We start from the raw sequence: 19574 nt of genomic DNA on the forward strand, positions 1-19574 counted from the left end.
AAAAAGTTAGGTCAACGTAAGCCACTGTGTGTCAACCTAGTTGTGCATGTGTCTACATTTAAATTTATTTCCTCCCAATGTAAGCATCCCATTATGATGACACAGTAATGACAGCTCTCCAATCAGTGTTGAGAAATGGGCGATATACCGAGGCCAGTGCAACGCGGGTGTAGACACTGCATTACCTATGTTGACTAGGGTTGCCAGGTGTCCTGTTTTTGACCAGAATGCCTGGTCAAAAAGGGACTCTGGCAGCTTTGGTCAGCAGCTCTGACTGGGCCACTAAAAGTCCGGGTGGTGGCGCAGAAGAGCTCAAGCACCTGCCTGACCTGGCTCTGCGCAGCTTCTGGAAGCAGCAACGTGTCCCTGTGGCCCGTAGGCACAGGAGGCCACCAGGGAGGCTCCATATGCTGCCACCACCCTGAGCACCAACTCCACAGTTCCCTTTGACCTGCAGTTGAGGGCAGTGTGTGGAGTCACTTGGCTGCCTCTGCGCCTAGGAGCCAGAGAGGGGACATGTTGCTGTTTCTGGGAGTTGCTTGAGGTAAATGCCACTCAGAGCCTGCACGCCCCCTCCCATGCCCAACCCCCTGGCCCAGGCCGAAACCCTCTTCCACTGCCAAACTCCCTCCTAGAGCCCACACCCTGGCCCTAATTGTCCATCTTGCCGAGCACACCTAGCAGTTCCCCATTGCTTTGTGCAACTGCCCAGATCCCAATGCCAGCTCCAGACATGTTCCAGCCTGGAATAGACAGGATATATTGGATCTCATGGGCCTGTGGGGAGAAGAGCCTGTGCAGACATAACTGTAGACCAGCCATAGATATGGACACCTACAAGCAGATTGAACAGAGAGTGCAGGTGAAAGAGTGAAGGAGTACTACAGGAACCAGCAGCGATGCTGCGTGAAAGCAGTGAAACTGCAGTAGGCATATCTGAAGGCCAGAGAGATCAATCCAGTGCCGAGCTGCTGACTTGCCACTTTTACAAAGATCTGCATGCCAAGAAGCCCGAGTCAAAGATTCCTGGCATGGACAGTGAGGAGGAAGAGAAGGAGGAGGAAAATGGAAAACACGTGGCCAGGGGATACAGCTATGCTGTGAGCCAGCATCTATTTGAGATTCCACCGCAGTCCAGTCCATCCTGGAAATTAAGCACAGACGAGCCCAGTGCAGGGGAAGGAGACTCGAGTAATCATGTAAATATAGTTCCCATTACAATGATGTACTAATGGCATCTCCGACTTAACAAGACAAAGCTATTGACTTTTCATTCATTTACTCATACTAGAAGAGGTACCAGTACAACAAAGAGAGGAAGAGTTGTTATCTGCTTTTCATTCCCCTGTAGAGTTAGGCCATGAGGAACATTTTGTTTATGTACATAAGGATGCCCCTTGAATCCTCCTGAGAGACCTTGATGCAACTTCCCTAGAAGTACACTGCAGTCCTCTCCCAAAGATTTCTAGGGATGACAGCCTTATTTCTTCCTCTGCAGTGGGACACTTTCCAAAGCCAGTTGGCAATAACTTCGGCAGGCAACATTGCAGTAAACGGACAAGTGGCATAGAGGTCTGAGCAGCCTCAGAACACCAGCAGCAGCTGTGCTTTCTGTACCTTTGTCATACTCAAAAGGGAGATAACAGCTAAACTCACCACCTCTTGTGGGAAATGGTGCCAGTATTCAATACCATTGCCTTGTACTTATAGTTTCATGCAATTGAGTAACTCCCTCACCCCTGGCGGGACATACTCACCATGGCTGGTGCATGTGCCTATGCATGCCAAAGCAGAAGTGTCAGTAAGCATGTCTTGTGTAAAACTTTAGGGGACCAAGGAAAGGGAGATTTGAATCTTAACATTCTCTGTCCATTTAGACTATATTGACAATGGTACATCTTTTTGTTTTATCTGTTGCTGATGCTGTTATGGCCTTGAGGGGTTTCCCCTCCACACCTGTGGAATGCCTGAGCCAAATAAGCAAGAGAAAGAAAAGGACTTGGGATGACATATTCAGCAAGATCCTTCAAGGAAGTGCTTCATCAGACCATGAGCAGAGGGCCTGGAGGATGAATATTGCAGATTATATGAAGAATGGCCCAGGAGTCCCAGCAGGAAAAGGAGAGGGAGATGCACCAGGACATAATGGGACTTCTCCAGCAGCAAACACAGATGCACAGACTGTTGTGGACCTACAGGTTCAACAATCATGGGCTTGCTTTCCCTCGCAGTCCATGGAGAACTCCATTATAGCGCCTTCCTCAACACTCCATGAAGCATCAGTGGCTGCATCATACCCCATCCACTCCACACAGGGGGACATTAAGGACAACCACAGCTTCACATGCACTGACCTGTGAGAACCATGGTTGTTGTATGTGTAGCTGAAATCAACATGAATGTTCTTTCCCCTTCTTAAGCTCCATACATTTATTATATTTGTAATTTCACTTGCACACAATTATTTTGGAGTGTTTTGGTTATAGATAATATAGTATATCAGGGTTGGAAGGGACCTTAGGAGATCATCTAGTCCAACCCCCTGCTTGAAGCAGGACCAATCCCCAGACAGATTTTTTTCCCCCAGTTCCCTAAATGGCCCCTCAGGGATTGAACTCACTACTCTGAGTTTAGCAGGCCAATGCTCAAACCACTGAGCTAGGTTATTCAATAACATTTTATTGTCTGGAAAATAATTCATCTTTATTAGTTCCCAATATATCCTGCAGAATGCCTAGCAGTACTGAAAGCACCCAGTTACTTCTTGTTGTACAGTGTGATACATTTCATAGGATCAGTTACAAACACAGTGTAATAATCATAAATGTACACCAAGCACCACAAAATTAATAGATGCATTGATAGGGTTATATTCATAAATGAATGACACAATATATTCATAAAAGCATGTCACAATTCCTAACAGGCCCCGAAATAGGAGAACCAGGTAGAGCACAGTATACCACAGTGCTTTACTGTGACTCACTGTCCAAGTGCCCTTTCAAAGCCTTCTTGAACTGTACAGCTCTGTGTTGAGCTCTTCTAATAGCCTTTGGTAGTGACTGTTCAAACTCAGCAGACAGCTGCTCCACCTCTGCACTCAACCCCCACAGCAACTCCCCCCCTCTTGCTTCACAAATATTATGCAGGACACAACAGGTGGCTATAGCCACTGGGATGTTTTTTTTCACACAGGTCCAATCTAGTGAGTAGATAACGTCTGCATCCCATCAGTCTACCAACAGCACATTCAACTGCTTTTATGCAGCTACTGAATTTGTAATTGAATTTTTTTCTTGATGGTGTTGAGGTGACTAGTGTATGGCTTCATGAGCCAAGGGAGCAAGGGGTAGGCTCAGTCCCCCAGGATCACTGTTGGCATTTCCACATCATCAGTGGTAATCTGCTGGTCAGGAAAGAAGGTTCCTGCTTGTAGCTTTCTGAACAGTCCTGTGTTCTTAAAGATACGCGTGTTGTGCACCTTCCCTGACCAGCCAACGCTGATGGTGAAGCATCCCCAGTGATCCACAAACGCTTGCATAACCAAAGAAAAGTAGTCTTTTGTGTTAATGTACTCTGTGGCAAGGTATTCTTGTGCCAAAATGTGTTATGAGCGCCATCTGTTGCCCCACCACATTTCAGAAATCCCGTAGCTGCAAATCCCTTTACTATGTACTGCACAGTTGGTGCTTTTGGTTTCTGAACATATTTTAAGAGTCTCAGTCCCGCATACCAGGAGACGATTAATGGTCCTGCACATTTACATGAAAATGGCCCCCAAGTGGATTTTACAACTCCAAAATGGTATTCCACTGATCAGTAAGGAATCTGGTGTTGCGAGCTTCCACAGTGCAATTGCCACTTGTTTCTGTGCTATCAGTGCAGCTGTGATTCTGGTCTCTGGCACTGAATGGCTGGGGCAAGCTTGGTATACAAATCCAAGAGTGTGGCCTTGCACATTTGAAAGTTCTACAGCCACTGCTTGTCATCCCAAGACTTCACTGCGATGCAGTCCCATCAATCAGTGCTCATTTCTCAGGCCCGGATGTGAGGCTACACCATCTGTGAATGCCACCAGCAAACTTGAATTGGTTCTCTCTATGTCCTGCAGCAGTCTGTCCTCCACAAAATCATCACACTTCTTGATGAATCAGTTCTTGTGGCTCTGCAAATACTGGAGGATCATGCATCCTGTGCTTGCAATGCTCATGACAGTAGTACAGAGCTGTGCAGGCTCTGTGCTTTTGTCAAAGATGACGGACAGCGAGGAGAGCAGTATGGGTTTGTGAAATTTTTTAAAAAGGCATGAAAATTATGGGAGATAGATGACATCATTGGATGGAGAACATTGCATGCTGGGAAGTTGACCCCTTGCTCCCAGTCACCGCTGCGTGATTTGTTCTGCCCCACTGTGGATTGCCAAAACTTCCCAAAAGAGAGTGCACTGGATGGTACTGAGTTTCATATTGGGATGCTCACCCACAGTGCACTGCAGTGTGCACTGAGACAACCACTCCTGGTGAGTATGCACAGTGATGACTCACAGAGCCAAGTATGCACGTACACAAGCAGTATAGTAACTGAAGCAGCTTCATGCCAACATAACATGCATTGGTAAAAGTTTGTAGTATAGACACGCCCTCAATGTCTTAAAATATGTTCAGAAACCAAAAGCACCAACTGTTTTGGTTTTTTTTTTTTAATATCCATTCTCTTTTAAGAGTACAAAAGATAGATCGTGCCAAACCAACCTGATCTCCTTTTTTGAGAAGGCAACAGATTTTCTAGACAAAGGAAATGCAGTGGATCTAATTTACCTCGATTTCAGTAAGGCATTTGACACGATTCCACATGGAGAATTATTAGTTAAATTGGAAAATATGGGGATCAATATGAAGATTGAAAGGTGGATAAGGAACTGGTTAAAGGGGAGACTGCTGCGGGTCGTACTGAAAGGTGAACTGTCAGGCTGGAAGGAGGTTACTAGTGGAGTTCCTCAGAGATCAGTTTTGGGGCCAGTCTTATTTAACCTTTTTATTACTAACCTTGGCATAAAAAGCAGGAATGTGCTAATAAAGTTTGCAGATGACACAAAGCTGGGAGGTATTGCTAACACAGAGGAGGACCGGGATATCATACAGGAAGATCTGGATGACCTCGTAAACTGGAATAATAGTAATAGGATGAAATTTAATAGGGAAAAGTGCAAGGTCATGCATTTAGGGATTAATAGCAAGAATTTTAGTTATAAATTGGGGACACATCAATTGGAAGTAACAGAGGAGGAGAAGGACCTTGGAGTATTGGTTGATCACAGGATAACTATGAGCTGCCAATGTGATATGGCCGTTAAAAAAGCTAATGCAGTTTTAGGATGCATCAGGCGAGGTATTGCCAGCAAAGATAAGGAGGTGTTAGTACCGTTATATAAGGCACTGGTGAGACCCCACCTGGAATACTGTGTGCAGTTCTGGTCTCCCATGTTTAAGAAGGATGAATTAAAACTGGAACAGGTTCAGAGACAGGCTACTAGGATGATCCGAGGAATGGAAAACCTGTCTTATGAAAGGAGACTCAAAGAGCTTGGCTTGTTTAGCCTAACCAAAAGAAGGTTGAGGGGGGATATGATGGCTCTTTATAAATATATCAGAGGGATTAATATTAGGGAGGGAAAGGAATTGTTTAATCTTAGTACCAATGTAGACACAGGAACAAATGGATATAAACTGGACACTAGGAAGTTTAGACTTGAAATTAGATGAAGGTTTCTAACCATTAGAGGAGTGAAGTTCTGGAACAGCCTTCCAAGGGGAGTAGTGGGGGCAAAAGACATATCTGGCTTTAAGACTTAACTTGATAAGTTTATGGAAGGGATGGTATGATAGGATAGCCTAATTTTGGCAGTTAATCAAAGATCAATTGCCAAATTATCAGCAGGTAAGTATGCCCAGTGGTCTGGGATGGGATGTTAGATGGGATGGGATCTGAGTTACTACAGAGAATTCTTTCCTTGGTGCTGACTGGTGAGTCTTGCCCACATGCTCAGGGTTTAACTGATTGCCATATTTGGGGTCAGGAAGGAATTTTCCTCCAGGGCAGATTGGCAGAGGCCCTGGAGGTTTTTCGCCTTCCTCTGCAGCGTGGGGCACAGGTCACTTGCTGGAGGATTCTCTGCAGCTTGAAGTCTTCAAACCACAATCTGAGGACTTCAATAACTCAGACATAGGTTAGGGGTTTGTTATAGAAGTGGATGGGTGAGATTGTATGGTCTGCATTGTGCAGGAGGTCAGACTAGATGATCATAATGGTCTCCTCTGACCTTAAAGTTTATGAGTCTAAGAGTAGGTAAGTATCTGGAATATTCAGTTTCTAAGGAACCTCTAAACCAGGAATGATCTATGCTGAAGAAGTGTTTGCAGACTGGTCATTAACCCTCTTAATTTTATGCTCCAGGTCAGAGGTGTTAAAGGAGTATTTTTGGCCAATCAGAAAATTGATGGGAAAGTTACAACTCTAATAACCTACAACAAAGGCCGTGACTGGGACTATCTGACCCCTCCAATTTCTGATATGAATGGTAAACCAACCAACTGCAAACCTGTAAGTGATTCCTTTTAATGTTTTATCCAGTGTGCACAAGAACTATTTGTAGAATATGTTGAAATGTAAATAAATGGACAGTAGTTAAGTCATCTCAAGCACCTAGTACCAAGCTGCATTCTCCTCTCATTTACACCAGATGTAGATGTATGTTTTAGTTTCTCTACATTAAGCATGCCTTCACAAGTTATTGAGCCAAATTAATCTCTGGTTTGCTCCATCTGCAGCATTATATGTCCTTTTGTTAGGGCTTAATTTGACTTGTATGGGACAAGTGTGCTCTAATTTACCTACCATGCATCCTGATTCAAGGCAATCATTCATTTATTATTAATTATTTTACACCGCAAGGAACTTGTCTGGGAATAAGAGCAGTTCATCAATAGGATTAAAAATATGAATACCTTTTATTTCTGTTTTTGCATTGTATTGTTTTATCTTAAAACACAATTACCCTATTATGGGGGATGGGAGTTACACAGTTGCCTGGAAATGTAAGTCAAATGGCTAATCATGTCAAAAACTCTTTTCTTTTTGTGAATGGACGTTATTACAGTTTGTTTACATTTTAGTTTTTTTGTTGAGACAGCCCTGACAAGCAGATCCCCTGTGTCTTTCTCACAGGCTCTCTGCTCCACTGGACTCTTAGATCTCTGCATTTTGGGCAGAATATATGTCCGTAGTCAGGGGGACAGACTAATCTTTATCCCTGTCTGCATAGTAGGAATAAAAGACTGAGATTGGGGGAGATGTTGACTCCCTTCAGAAGACTGGGCTACAGCAATACATCGTTCATGCTCGTAGCTGAAGTTGCATAGTTTAGGTCGATCTTCCCCCCCCAAACCCCTCCCCCAGTGTAGACCAGGCCTTAGGGTGTGATCTTGTTCTCAGTGAAGTCAATAGCCACGCTCCATTAACTTTAGTGGGAGGAATATTGAGCTCCACTGTGGAAAGAGCAGAAAGCAGTAAGTTAATTAAACAGAGATACAATCAAACTCACTCCAAAAAAGTAATTTAAAAATATTTTTCATATAATGATTTTTTTTCCTGACAGAAGATGTTTCAGTAGAAATAGTTGTTTTTAATCTAATTCTCCTTTAGCTTATAACTGCATAAAGGCAGCCCAGGGATGATGATAACCAAGAACAACAAATAAATCTTTGGTTTTTTTATTGCTTCTTCCAAAGATCCAAGCAGTTACTCTGTCACAAAGTTATTTTGCGCTATAATTTCACACTGTCTCTTTCTGAATTGCAGACCTTGTTTTAAGGCCATGGAAATATACAGAGCCAGGGTAATTGGTTCCCGCTAGATACATCAGACTAATATTTTATTCTGGACCAAGCTTTGTGAAATTCAGTCACTTCCCCCTTTTTGTAAGGCAGTTGTCACTGCATGCTACTTTCTGATTGTGCATTAATTACCAAAGTAGCAGAACTGCTGTTAACAACTTGTAAAATACTGTTCTTCCTCTTATTCCTAAAGCCTGATTGCCATCTTCATCTCCATCTCCGCTGGGCAGACAATCCATATGTGTCAGGAACAGTCCATACCAAGGACACTGCACCAGGGCTCATAATGGGGGCAGGTAAATTCATGAAAGTGCTTTTTTTCCCAAAAATGTTGTTTCTTGTGCATCATGTTTAGTCTCATGAAGAATAATATATTGACTGTATTATAACATTGCCCTAGTGTGCTTGTGACTGAATACTACTGATTTTAGAGAATTTGACTGGTCAAATGTGATTGGTCAAATTGTTGAATAGGAAGTTATCAACCTTTCTGCTGGGTAGCCTGCAGGAAATGGAAGGAATTATTTATCCCAAGATGTCACAAGTGAACAGGTGCATTGTGTGTATCTAGCTATCAGTCATTTATGGCCCCCTCTACCATTGTGTCTGAGTCCTTCACAATCTTTAATGTATTTATTCTAACAGTCCTGTGAAGCAGGAAAGTGCTATTATCCCTATTTTCCTTGTGGGGGAGTGAGGCACAGAGAGTCTAAGGGTGTCTTCACTAGCCGCCGGATCGGCAGATAGCGATCAATCCAGCGGGGATCAATTTATCACATCTAGTCTAGACATGATAAGTCAACTCCCGAGTGCTCTCCTGTCGACTCCTGTCCACTCCAGCGCCACGAGAGGCGCAAGCAGAGTCGATGGGGGAGTGGCAGCAGTTGACTCACTGTGGTGAAGACTCCACGGTAAGTCAATCTAAGAATGTTGACTTCAGCTACATTATTCATGTAGCTGAAGTTGCACAGCTTAGATCGATCCCTCCCCCAGCGTAGACCAGGGCTAAGAGTCTTGCCCAAGGTCACACAGAAAGTCTATGGGTGGAGCAGGGAATTGACTCTAGGTCTTCCAAGCCTTTGGCAATTGTCCCAACCGCTGGACTAGCCTCCTCTCTTCATATTTATATGGTGAAATGTTTCATCTTGTTCTGCAGGATCGTGTTCTGGCCACTGAAACCATTGTTCTAATCTAGTATGGCAAATCTTTTTTTTTCCTTTACATTTACTGCACATATAATTATCTTACCGGTTTTATTAACTTCTTTATCCATGACAAGGCAGGTATGGGAGATAAGGTAAAAGTGGCTATTGCAGCAGTGTGTAGGAGTCAGGTTTGGGTTCTCTGTCATGCTACATGTACGGTATTGCATCAGAGCAGTGGTCCCCAAACCTTTTACCTCATGACCCACCTTACCCCTGTCTGCACTCTTCCCATGGAGCCAGAAGTGGGGCCGCCACGGGCCGAGGCTGAGGCCACTGCTTGGGGTAGGAGCCTGCAGCTATGGCCAGGGGCAGGGCCCCAGGCACCGGGCAGGTAGCCGGGACCCTGGGCATGGGGCGAGCAACTGGGGCCAGGGCCAAGACAGAGCTGGGTGGCACTTCCTCTCTGGTCCCTGGGGTGGGTGGGTCCGGGCCCCAGCTGTGCCCCCTGAATGTTACTCCACATCCCCCCCACAGATTGAAGTCCTCTGCATTAGAAAGAAGTGTCTAACTACATGTAACATATAAAATCCCCATAGATATGCTGACCAATCAATATGAAAAATGTCCATATAAATCTGCTTTGCTTTTTTACCTTTGTCAGTCAACAATTCAGTTCCTCTGAATGTCATGTTTCTTCTTCTTCAAGTTACTGAGACATCAGGTTTGAGCTATAATATCAGCTTATCAGCTTATTTGGGTTTTATTTTCATATTTTTGTGTCTCATGTTAAATTTAAATTAAACACACTGCACACACACAGAGCTACTCTGTTTGGAAAAAATATATTTTCTCATCGTTATTGGGTGTTCTGTCTCAGTTTACATCAGTGGAAGGTTTGACACCATCAGTTACTTTGATAAACACTGGCAGATGCCATACACCTTCCAAAACCAAAATGTAATTGCTAATTATTGTTTAAATTGTCCTGTGGCTACTGAGGTGAAAACTGTGGTGAAATCCTCTCCACTGAAGTCAATTGGAGTTTTGCCATTGACTTTTGAAGCCAAGATTTCACTCAGTGTCTTTAAACTGCACTTTTCAATAAAATATCCAAATTAAGTTTTTCAAGTTACAGGTGTGTATCTTGGTATTTTAAAAAACAACAACAATAACTTCCGTTGTGGGCAGATACTATAGAAAAGTATCATAAATCTGTTCTATGTATTCTGTTCTTTTCTATGTATGGTCTTTTGTATGTATGCATCACCATAGTATCTGAGCACCTTCCAGGAGTGCATGAAGCAAAGTGACAAACATTGGTTACTTGTGGTTTATTCTTTCTCTCAACCTCTCCTCTGTGTGTGCACTGTCCTGTTTGGATTTAGTAGAGTTGTTTTTGTTTATTTTTTAAAATGTGGCTTTATATCAGAAAAGGCTAAAGAAGTGTGCCTTGCCCTTGGAGTAGAAGATGGTGAGGCTTGTCTGAGAGCAGCCCCTGAGAAAGCTCTGTCTCCTGCAGGGATGAGCTGTATCCTTGTGTTAAAAAGTTCCATTGTGCCTGAGGAGTAGAATTGTCAATCACAGTCCTCATCGAAGCGTTTTAGGCAATCTTTTAGTTCTCCTGGGCCCAGGTCTGTGAGAGCTTTGAAGATATGGACCAAGAATGAACTAGATTTAACTGAGTCTAGTTCAAATTCAAATGCTTTCCAAACTATGGGGCTATTCCTAATAACCCTTACCCATGGGAGTAGTCCTTATTCCAAGGAGTAGTCCACTGAAGTCTGTGGGCTATTCTTGTACATAAGGACTTTTCCATGATTAGCAGTTTGGAAGAGTTGGCTCTAAATACATGCAGGAGTCAACCCACATCTGAAATACAGCTGTCTTTGGCAGCACAAGGGAGCAACCAGGTACACAGCTGGCAGACATCTCTCTACCAAACTGCATGGGGTGGGAGAGGAGGAAAGTTTGGCCAAGAACACTGGGGCAGACCTATATGCTGATAGAATATGCCATGGAATCATTGATGTCCAAGTCAAGCTGGGAGAAAATCTTGTTTTTGAGGTCTCTCCTGAAAGCCCCCCTACACAGCAAACTACTTGCACCAGGGAGGAGGAAAGCCCGAGTCAATTAACATGTATTACCTTGGTGTCGAGTCTTTGAAACCTGGTGCACGTAAGCGATGAAATGTAAGCTGTTCAGTCTTATCCGGCAGACTTGGTACAATGAACACACACTTCTCACCAGACATACTTTACACCCAGAGACAGCCTGTATTTCCGTTGGGGCCTGGTCAGAGAATTGATAAATATATGCAAATCAGTAAAGGGTGTTTCAGCATGTATGAGAATCAATGTCTTTGGGCCAGATCATGCTCTGAATGAAATAAATGGGAATTTTACAATTATATTCAGTGAGAGAAGGAGTAGAATGATGGTGTGCAAATCACAGGGCTCAGGATATTGAACTGTACATTTATTTTTATTTCAAATAATTATAATTAGAGAACAGCATTAATACCTAGAATACTTGGGACAGAGACAATAATAGGATGTTAACATTGCATCATTTTAAGCTCTAGTATTTGTAATTTACGGAATGAAAATTCTACTTTATTAAAATGTCATAAATAGTTCTGAGAAATAATATTGTTAATATTTAAATGTATGTAAATTGTGCAGACAAAATATCAAATGTAATAGCTGCACATTAAAACATTATTTTTAAAACATCTTCTCCCTTTAAGAAATATAATAGGATTTCACATTTACACTTGATTTTACTGTATTTTAATCTTGGCAGAAGCTTCTATGGTATAAGCCATTCAGCGTGGGCCAATTGATGTGTAAATTTTTACGTTCAGCCTTAAACCTGTAAAGGATTCTTGTGTGAAAAATGCTAAGAGAAGTGTATATTTTCAGATTCCAGTTTACTGACTTTCTGTTCTTAGCCTCTTTTCCAGATAATAAATCAAGCAAATAGTGCATATTGAACAAATTGCAGAGGTACAGAACAGTTAAGTTACTCTTTGTCATCTCTGGCCCAGATGTGCTGTATATGTTGTATTAAAGTTCATGTCTTCATGCATGGAGATTGCATGTTATGACACCATTGCAATAAATGAAAAAAGAACAGACAGATGTTTGACTTCTACTGACAATACAGATTCCTCTCAACTACGCATTGTCAGATTGTCCCCCCTCCCCCATTATAAAACAAAAACTTCAAATTGCCAAACAAACACCACTTGGCTGGGGCAGGGCCATTTGACCAAAAAATAGTTTTGCCTTCTTGCTCTATGATGTGACTATTAGCTTTGAAATAAAAAAACTATTGGCTGGCTAGCCCTTGCTTGAAACAAATCACATGACTACATGAGCTAATAATGTGTTAGACATTACAGAAACATCTGGAAGAGGATATGCATGATATTATACTAAATTTGGGGGGGGAACACCCCATATTTGAAGAATTTAAATCTATCCCATTCTGTGTTGCATTTGGGTACCCATTTATTTGCATTGAAGCAAGTCTTCTATAATGTATAAAAGAAAAAGATTTGAAAATTAATTAATTAATTAAATGATTACATAACATACATTAATGAATGGAATATGTATTACTAAAAAAAGTTAAAATGGCATGAAAATAAAATAAACATAAAGGTCACACACTGGCTTGGGCCATAGAAGGGGTGTCAGCAATGCTTCGAGTAAAGCTAAGTTTTAAATTGTGTAACAACAGAAACTGAAATTGAGGGAATTCACTTGCAGTAGTTCAAGATAGTGAGCAGGCCTATTGGCAGAGAAAATTCACATGATCTTGTAAGTTAAGCCTGAAGTGCTTCAGTAGAGGGAGTCTGTAGAAAAATCTTTTAAAAGAGTATGGTGCACCTATACCCTTGAGTGGGGCCAGCTCTACAGTTTTCGCCGCCCCAAGCAGCGCATCGAATTGCCGCCGCGGGCGGCGGGGGCAGTCCGTGTGCCCTTAGGGCGGCAGGCGCGTTTCCGCGGCTTCTACAATTTGGCTGCAGCTCCTATGTTTAGCTGAAGCCGCCCACGGCGGCAATTCAGTGCGCTGCTTGGGGGCAAAACAACAGGGACTGCCGCCCCTTGCAGATTGCCGCCCCAAGCACCACCTTGGAATGCTGGTGCCTGGAGCCGGCCCTGCCCCTGAGGTTCCAGCTGTTAGAGGATATTTTTGGCTTTATGGGTTAAAAAGTGACCTCCTGTGGGCTACAATAGTCTCATTTACAGCTTTGAATGGTATACAGTACAGCTGGTTACTTTTTCAGCCCATGGTGGAATAACTTTTTCAATATAAATTTGAACTGTCATCAGAGTATAGTAATAGTATTTAGTTATTTATTATTTGTTTGAATGGAGATAGTGCACATGAACCTGATCCAGACCCCACTGAAGTAAATGAAAAGACTTGCTTTTACTGTGCTCCTGTGGAATTACTCCATATTTATTCTGATGTAGCCAGCGGCAGAACTTGGTCCGAATCACCAGGCAAACAGTGGAGATGGGCAGTGGTGCTGCAATTTGTGTGTGCGTACATTGCATTCAATGAACCTTAGAATATGGATGGGTGGGACTAGAGCGGGGGGGAGGAATTTTGGACAAATAGTTTATTTGCTGAAAATGTAGTTTCAGTCAACTCAAAACTATTTGTGACAAGAATTAGCCAAATTAGTTGCCACCACTGCCTCCCGCCTTATAACATTTCCCCCAGTGGTAAGAGTTTGCCCCAGGGCTGTGAAAGACCAAGTTTTAATTCTTGCTGAGGAGCACGGATTTGATCCCAGGTCTCCCCTTTCCCAGTGAGTGCCCTAATCACCAGGCAATTCTGGGCTTGGGTTCTCCTGTTGATGCTGTTCCACTTTGTATAAAATACTTGAATAACAGGTCTCTTGTGTCCCCGGTGAGTGCACTAACCAATGAGCTAAAAGTTATAAGACAATTAGCATTATATCCTTTGTTTATTTTGTAAATCTAGCCCTTAAAAATGCCCAGAAATAAATATATTTTTGTTTGACCCAAAACAGACTTTTTGATCTGCCAAAAATTTTCAGCAATTTTTGCGTTCCGGTCAAAATGAATTTTTTTCTTTGTTTTTCTTCTAAGAATGGGCACCAAACTGAAACATGAGTTATTCTGCAGGTCTACTTATTACTTCATGTAAGGATAGGTGTTCCAAGACACTATAAAGGGCAGCGTGAAAGAAAGCATGGAGATATGAAAGGGAGACAGACTGGTGAGGGCGAGATGCTGGCAGAGTGAAGTGAATGGGGGCCTATGGGAGAAGAGGCAAAATCAGAAGCTATGATAGGAAACAGTACCTTGAGCTAGAGCAGGGGTTCTCAGCCTTTTTCTTTCTGAGCCCTCCTCCCCCAAACATGCTATAAAAACTTCACATCCCACCCAGGGCCGGCTCCAGCTTTTTTGCCGCCCAAAGCAGCGAAAAAAAAATTAAAAATTAAAAAAAAAAAAAGGAAAAGCTGATTGAGCTCTCGCCAAAGAGGAAGAGAGAAAGTGAAGAACTCGCCGCCGAATTGCTGCTGAACACTACGGTGGAGCACATGAGTAGCCGCCGAACAGCTGCCGAAAACCCAGACGTGCTGCCTCAATACCAGACGGACTGCTGCCCCTTTCTACTAGCCACCTCAGGCACCTGCTTCCTTCGCTGGTGCCTGGAGCAAGCCCTGGTCCCATCAGTGCCACAACTGTTTTTCTGCGTATAAAAGCCAGGACTGGCATTAGTGGGTAGCAAGCAGGGCAATTGCCCATGGCCCCATGCCACAGGGCCTCACACGAAGCTAAGTTGCTCAGGCTTTGGCTTCAGCCCCAGGTGGCAGGGCTTGGCACCCCACGCTTCAGCCCCACATGGCGGAGCTGCGACTTTCTGCCCTGGGTCCCAGCAAGTCTAACACTGGCCTTGCTTGGTGGCCCCCCAAAACCTGCTCATGCTGCCGCCCCCGGGGCCCCGGACCCTTGGCTGAGAATTGCTGAGATAGAGCAGATTTGTGAAGAGCCTTTCAAGATCAGGGCAAAGTTTGAACATGGTGAAGAAAGCCAAGAGAGAGGTGACTGACCAGTGAGGGAAGATCACGAACTTCACAGCAGCTACATGGAGCTTCAAAATTTGCTTGGGATTTTTTTTTTAACAGAATTTTTCAGATTGTAGCTCTTCAATATTTTTTCAGTTGTATTGTTTTATAATGTCTTTCACTTCATTCTTCTCTCTTATGTGTTGGCTTCTTCTCCGGGAGTTGTTCACAATTTGGCTATTTCTCACTTTCTGTGTCACTTGATTGCATTGGCTGCTATTATGCACATTTTTTGTTGCTTTCTCTTGATTGCTACACTTATTATGCATATGGTTCATTAATGGTTGCACTCAGTTGGAGGTTGGAAGTGTTCAAGACACTTTGACTGCTCGTGAAATCCTTGTTGTGTTCCTGTGTCTGATTTTTCACTCGATCTTTGTCTCTTTATTTTCAGAGTTTCTTTAACTTGAGGGGTTTGTTCAGTTAGTTCTACCTGATTATCCATTGTTGTAGATTGGTTTATATTTTGTAGTGTTGTTAGACATGCTTCTGGCACTGTGTAGCTGGCTGGTCTTGTCTAGCAGTGTTTTTTCATACAGTTGGAGACTTGACTTTAAAAACATATATGAAGGGAATGTAGTTCCCATGAAAAATGCTGCCTTGACAGCAAAGGAAATTTAAGTCGCTTATAAATCCACAGAATAGGTGCAGTACGCCCAGCAGCAATCACGTTTCCCTGTATGCACCGCCTACATGTCTCTTAACTCTGACCTGGAGAAGACCTAGGGTTTGTCTGTGCTGCCCTGCAGTTCAGACTATGGGGGTCTGAATAGCTGTGGGCACCAAAGTACTGTAACTCATGCACGTAGATGCTGCAGGTGCTGGCTAAAAGGTTCCTAGTTCACATTCCTAGTCCTACTCCACAGCTGAAAAGGTTCATTCCTTTTCCCAGTGCAACACATAGCCTCTCCGCCAAGCCTGTAAGCAAGAGCACCTTTGGTGGCCATATTTTTGACAAAAGCACATTTCTGTACAACAAAAACCAAACCTACCAACTCATTTCACTCATAGAATCACAGAACTGGAAGGGACCTCAAGAGGTATTCTAGTCCAGTCCCCTGCACTCAAGGCAGGACTAAGTATCAACTAGACCATCCCTGACAGGTGTTTGTTCAACCTGCTCTTAAAAATCCCCAATGATGGAGATTCCACAGCCTCCCTAGGCAATTTATTCCAGTGCTTAACCACCCTGACAGTTAGGAAGTTTTTCCTAATGTCCAACCTAAACCGCCCTTGCTGCAATTTAAGACCATTGCTTCTTGTCCTATCCTCAGAGGTTAAGAAGAACAATTTTCTCCCTCCTCTTTGTAACAACCTGTTAAGTACTTGAAAACTGTTATCATCTTCCCTCTGTTTTCTCTTCTCCAGACTAAACAAACCCAAGTTTTTCAATCTTCCCTCATAGGTAATGTTTTCTAGACCTTTAATAATTTTTGTTGCTCTTCTCTGGACTTTCTCCAGTTTGTCCACATCTTTCCTGAAGTTTGGCACCCAGAGCTGGACACATTACTCCAGTTGAGGCCTAATCAGCGCAGAATAGAGCAGAAGAATTACTTCTTGTGTCTTGCTTACAATACTCCTGCTAATACATCCCATAATCCCACCTCATGTTACTAAACAGCAAATGGATGGTAGTATCATCCAGTCATCATCAAACCAATTACCTAGTGTGAAAGACTTTCTATCCCAGTAACTGCTACGACTGCTTTTTAGTTTACAGAAGATCTTCCTTTAGCCAAGGCACTTTGCAGTTTAAAAAAGTACAGTTATATTGGATCATGAAGAGAAGTACCAATAAGAGAGAGAAGAGATAAGAATACTTAGTATTACCAGCATATAAATGATAGCAAAAAGCAAAACTAGCAATGAGTTGACTACTATAATCTGTGCAAAGGAAGACGAGGAGTAGACCAGGAACCGAACCCTGTGGTATGAAATGAAAATGGAAAGAGAGTTTGCCCACCCATAACAGCCAAAAGAAATGCTAGGAAAGATAAGACTGGAACCATAAGAGTACAGAGATTTGTATTCAAAAGAACCAGGAGTCAGTAGTAATGAAAGCAGTACAAAGGGCAAGGAGAGTAAGAACGTGAGAGGGGAAGATAAACATGTTTAGGAGAGGAGAGAAAATTAGAAGCAGACAGGAAAGTAGTCAGTGGAATAGTTAGAGAGATTCTGGCTATAAAGGAAATCAGATAGCATGGTGTGAAAGAGAGGTTCAAAGTTAGGAGTGAAGAAGGCTGGTCCATAACTCTAAAGAGAAAAAGATCAGAGATGGTGGTTTAAACCCTGGAGCTGCCCATAGCTCCTTTTGAACTCACCTGTCTTTCAAATTATTCTCTTTGTTTGCAATTGTTTTTTGTGTTCCGTGCTCATTGTGTTTTCCCTCATTAGCACATTCATGTTTTGCTATTGTCTATTTTCTTTTCTATATTGGGTGTAACAGACATTACATGATATCCTGTATGCAGTTACCCAGAAGGAAGGTGAGAAAGTTTGTACTTGAATTTGCTAGGAGCGTTGCATACATTTTGTTCATTTTTGTAGATGTCTTTTAAATTTGATGTTCCAGTATCTTTTTAAAAGACTCCCTGATTCCTGATTATGAGTTTGGTCCTGGCACGTGCTGAGCCCTCTCACAAGGTGCTGAGTCTCACTGAGATGTGTAGGAGCTGAGGATACTGAAAGCATCTCCACTTTACTTCCTTTTCTCAGTTGACTTTTAGGACTGATAGTGATAGTTTCTTCATAATTAGAGACTTGTTCACACCAAAACCTAGATATTAATATACCTGAATTTATGGGAAAATTTGCATCAGAACTCAGTTCCCAATTTTTCAGCTCAGGCCAATCTCTTTCAAAAGGATGTTTGCAATGTTGTAGCCATGTTAGTCCCAGGATTTTAGAGAGACAAGGTGGATGAAGTAATATCTTTTATTGGGCCAACTTCTGTGGGTGAAAGAGAGAAGCTTTTGAGCTTCACAGAGCTCTTCAGAAGAAAATGCTTGTCTGTTTCACCCACAGAAGTTGGTCCAGTAAAGGATATTACCACATTGTCTCTCAGTAGGAGGAATATTTAAACAATATTTAGTTGTGATAGTTTTCTGTGATGCTGGCATCTCGGTGTAAAAGAGAACAAAAGAATCCAGTGTTACTATAACCAAAAGACTTCAGCGCTGTAATTTTTTAAAGGAAAGCATTGTACCCAAAAACTAACAGTGTTTCCAAAAAGTTCTTAGGCCTTGTCTACACTACACAGTTTTGTCGACAAAAGTCCGCTTTCGTTGACAAAACACTGGAGGTATACATACATTGAACTGCTCCTCCCGCCAATGTAACTCCCCTACTGTGCCAACATGGGTGGTGCGTCATTCCTCCATTCAGGGAAGCTGCGCACGCTCAGACCATGGCTCCTCCCAAGGCCTGCCCCTCTCAGCCTCCACCCCTCTGGTCCCGCTCGGCCCACTCCCGCCTTCTTCTCGTGCCTCTTTACCCCCTCCCTCTGCCCTCCCCCCCTTTGCTCGCACTTGTTCACCCCCTCCAAGCTCCCCACCTGCCACTTACGCCTCTTCACCCCCTTCCTGCCCACCCACCACCACGCATACCTCTTCACTTCCTCCCCTCAGCCTCCCTGCCCACTGGCCAGCCAGCTGCTCACTGCTTGAGTGAGGTCCCCATGTGGGCAAGGGGGGACAGGAAGAGGCAGATCTCTGGGGAAGAGGAGAAGTGGGGTCTCGGGGCTGTTCAGGGAGGCTTAGCCTCCCTGGCCTCTTATACCCACCGCCTATGTATGCCAACATCATAAACCCACCTCAATGAGAGGCACAGGACATATTCTACTCTCACTAAATAATTGTCTGACCTCCATTATTAATTCCTACAATGGTGAAAATTTAAATTGCTAAACAACTTTAAAAAACACTTTAAAATATATGTTGATATTATCCTTCAAAATTAAAAATAAAAATTGAATTCTTCCAATCCTACCTAAGGGTCAAGAAGCAATTTTCCCCTCAAAGAATTGCATGGCTTGTTTGATGTACTCGATTTTGGGTTTTTTCAGAGTGAAGTGGGGTTGAAGGTAGGATTGGTGATCATCTGAAGCATCAGGTACAGCCACTGCTAGATGCCAATACTAGGCTAGCTCCAATAAACTCTCTGATATAGAGAATTTTCTGATCCCATTTAAGCTATAATTAGGGTTAAATAATTTAAAGTTAAACTATTAAAGAGCCAAGTACTCATAATCTTGATGGTATAAATGGAACATATACATTTGGACAGTGTTTTCTGTCAATCTCTCTCAAGTCTCTTTCATCCTGGATAAACTATAAGTATATGTTTTCATAGCTAACACATTTGTTTATATAGTATGTTAGTAAAATTTCATAATGCTATCCTAATCTCAAGTGTATTATTTCCTTA

The 19574-nt window shown here is 42.8% G+C and overlaps 1 protein-coding gene across 1 annotated transcript in view; it reads left to right on the plus strand.

Annotated features, from left to right (window-relative positions):
• Positions 1 to 19574, plus strand: part of SORCS2 (sortilin related VPS10 domain containing receptor 2) — an 859447-nt gene that overhangs the window by 762456 nt on the left and 77417 nt on the right. The window contains exons 10-11 of the mRNA XM_050948134.1: positions 6454 to 6600; positions 8086 to 8188. Of these exons, the coding sequence (XP_050804091.1) occupies positions 6454 to 6600; positions 8086 to 8188 (250 nt within the window). The remainder of the gene's footprint in view (positions 1 to 6453; positions 6601 to 8085; positions 8189 to 19574) is intronic.

Source organism: Gopherus flavomarginatus, chromosome 3, assembly GCF_025201925.1.
Source record: "Gopherus flavomarginatus isolate rGopFla2 chromosome 3, rGopFla2.mat.asm, whole genome shotgun sequence".
NCBI lineage: Eukaryota > Metazoa > Chordata > Testudines > Testudinidae > Gopherus > Gopherus flavomarginatus.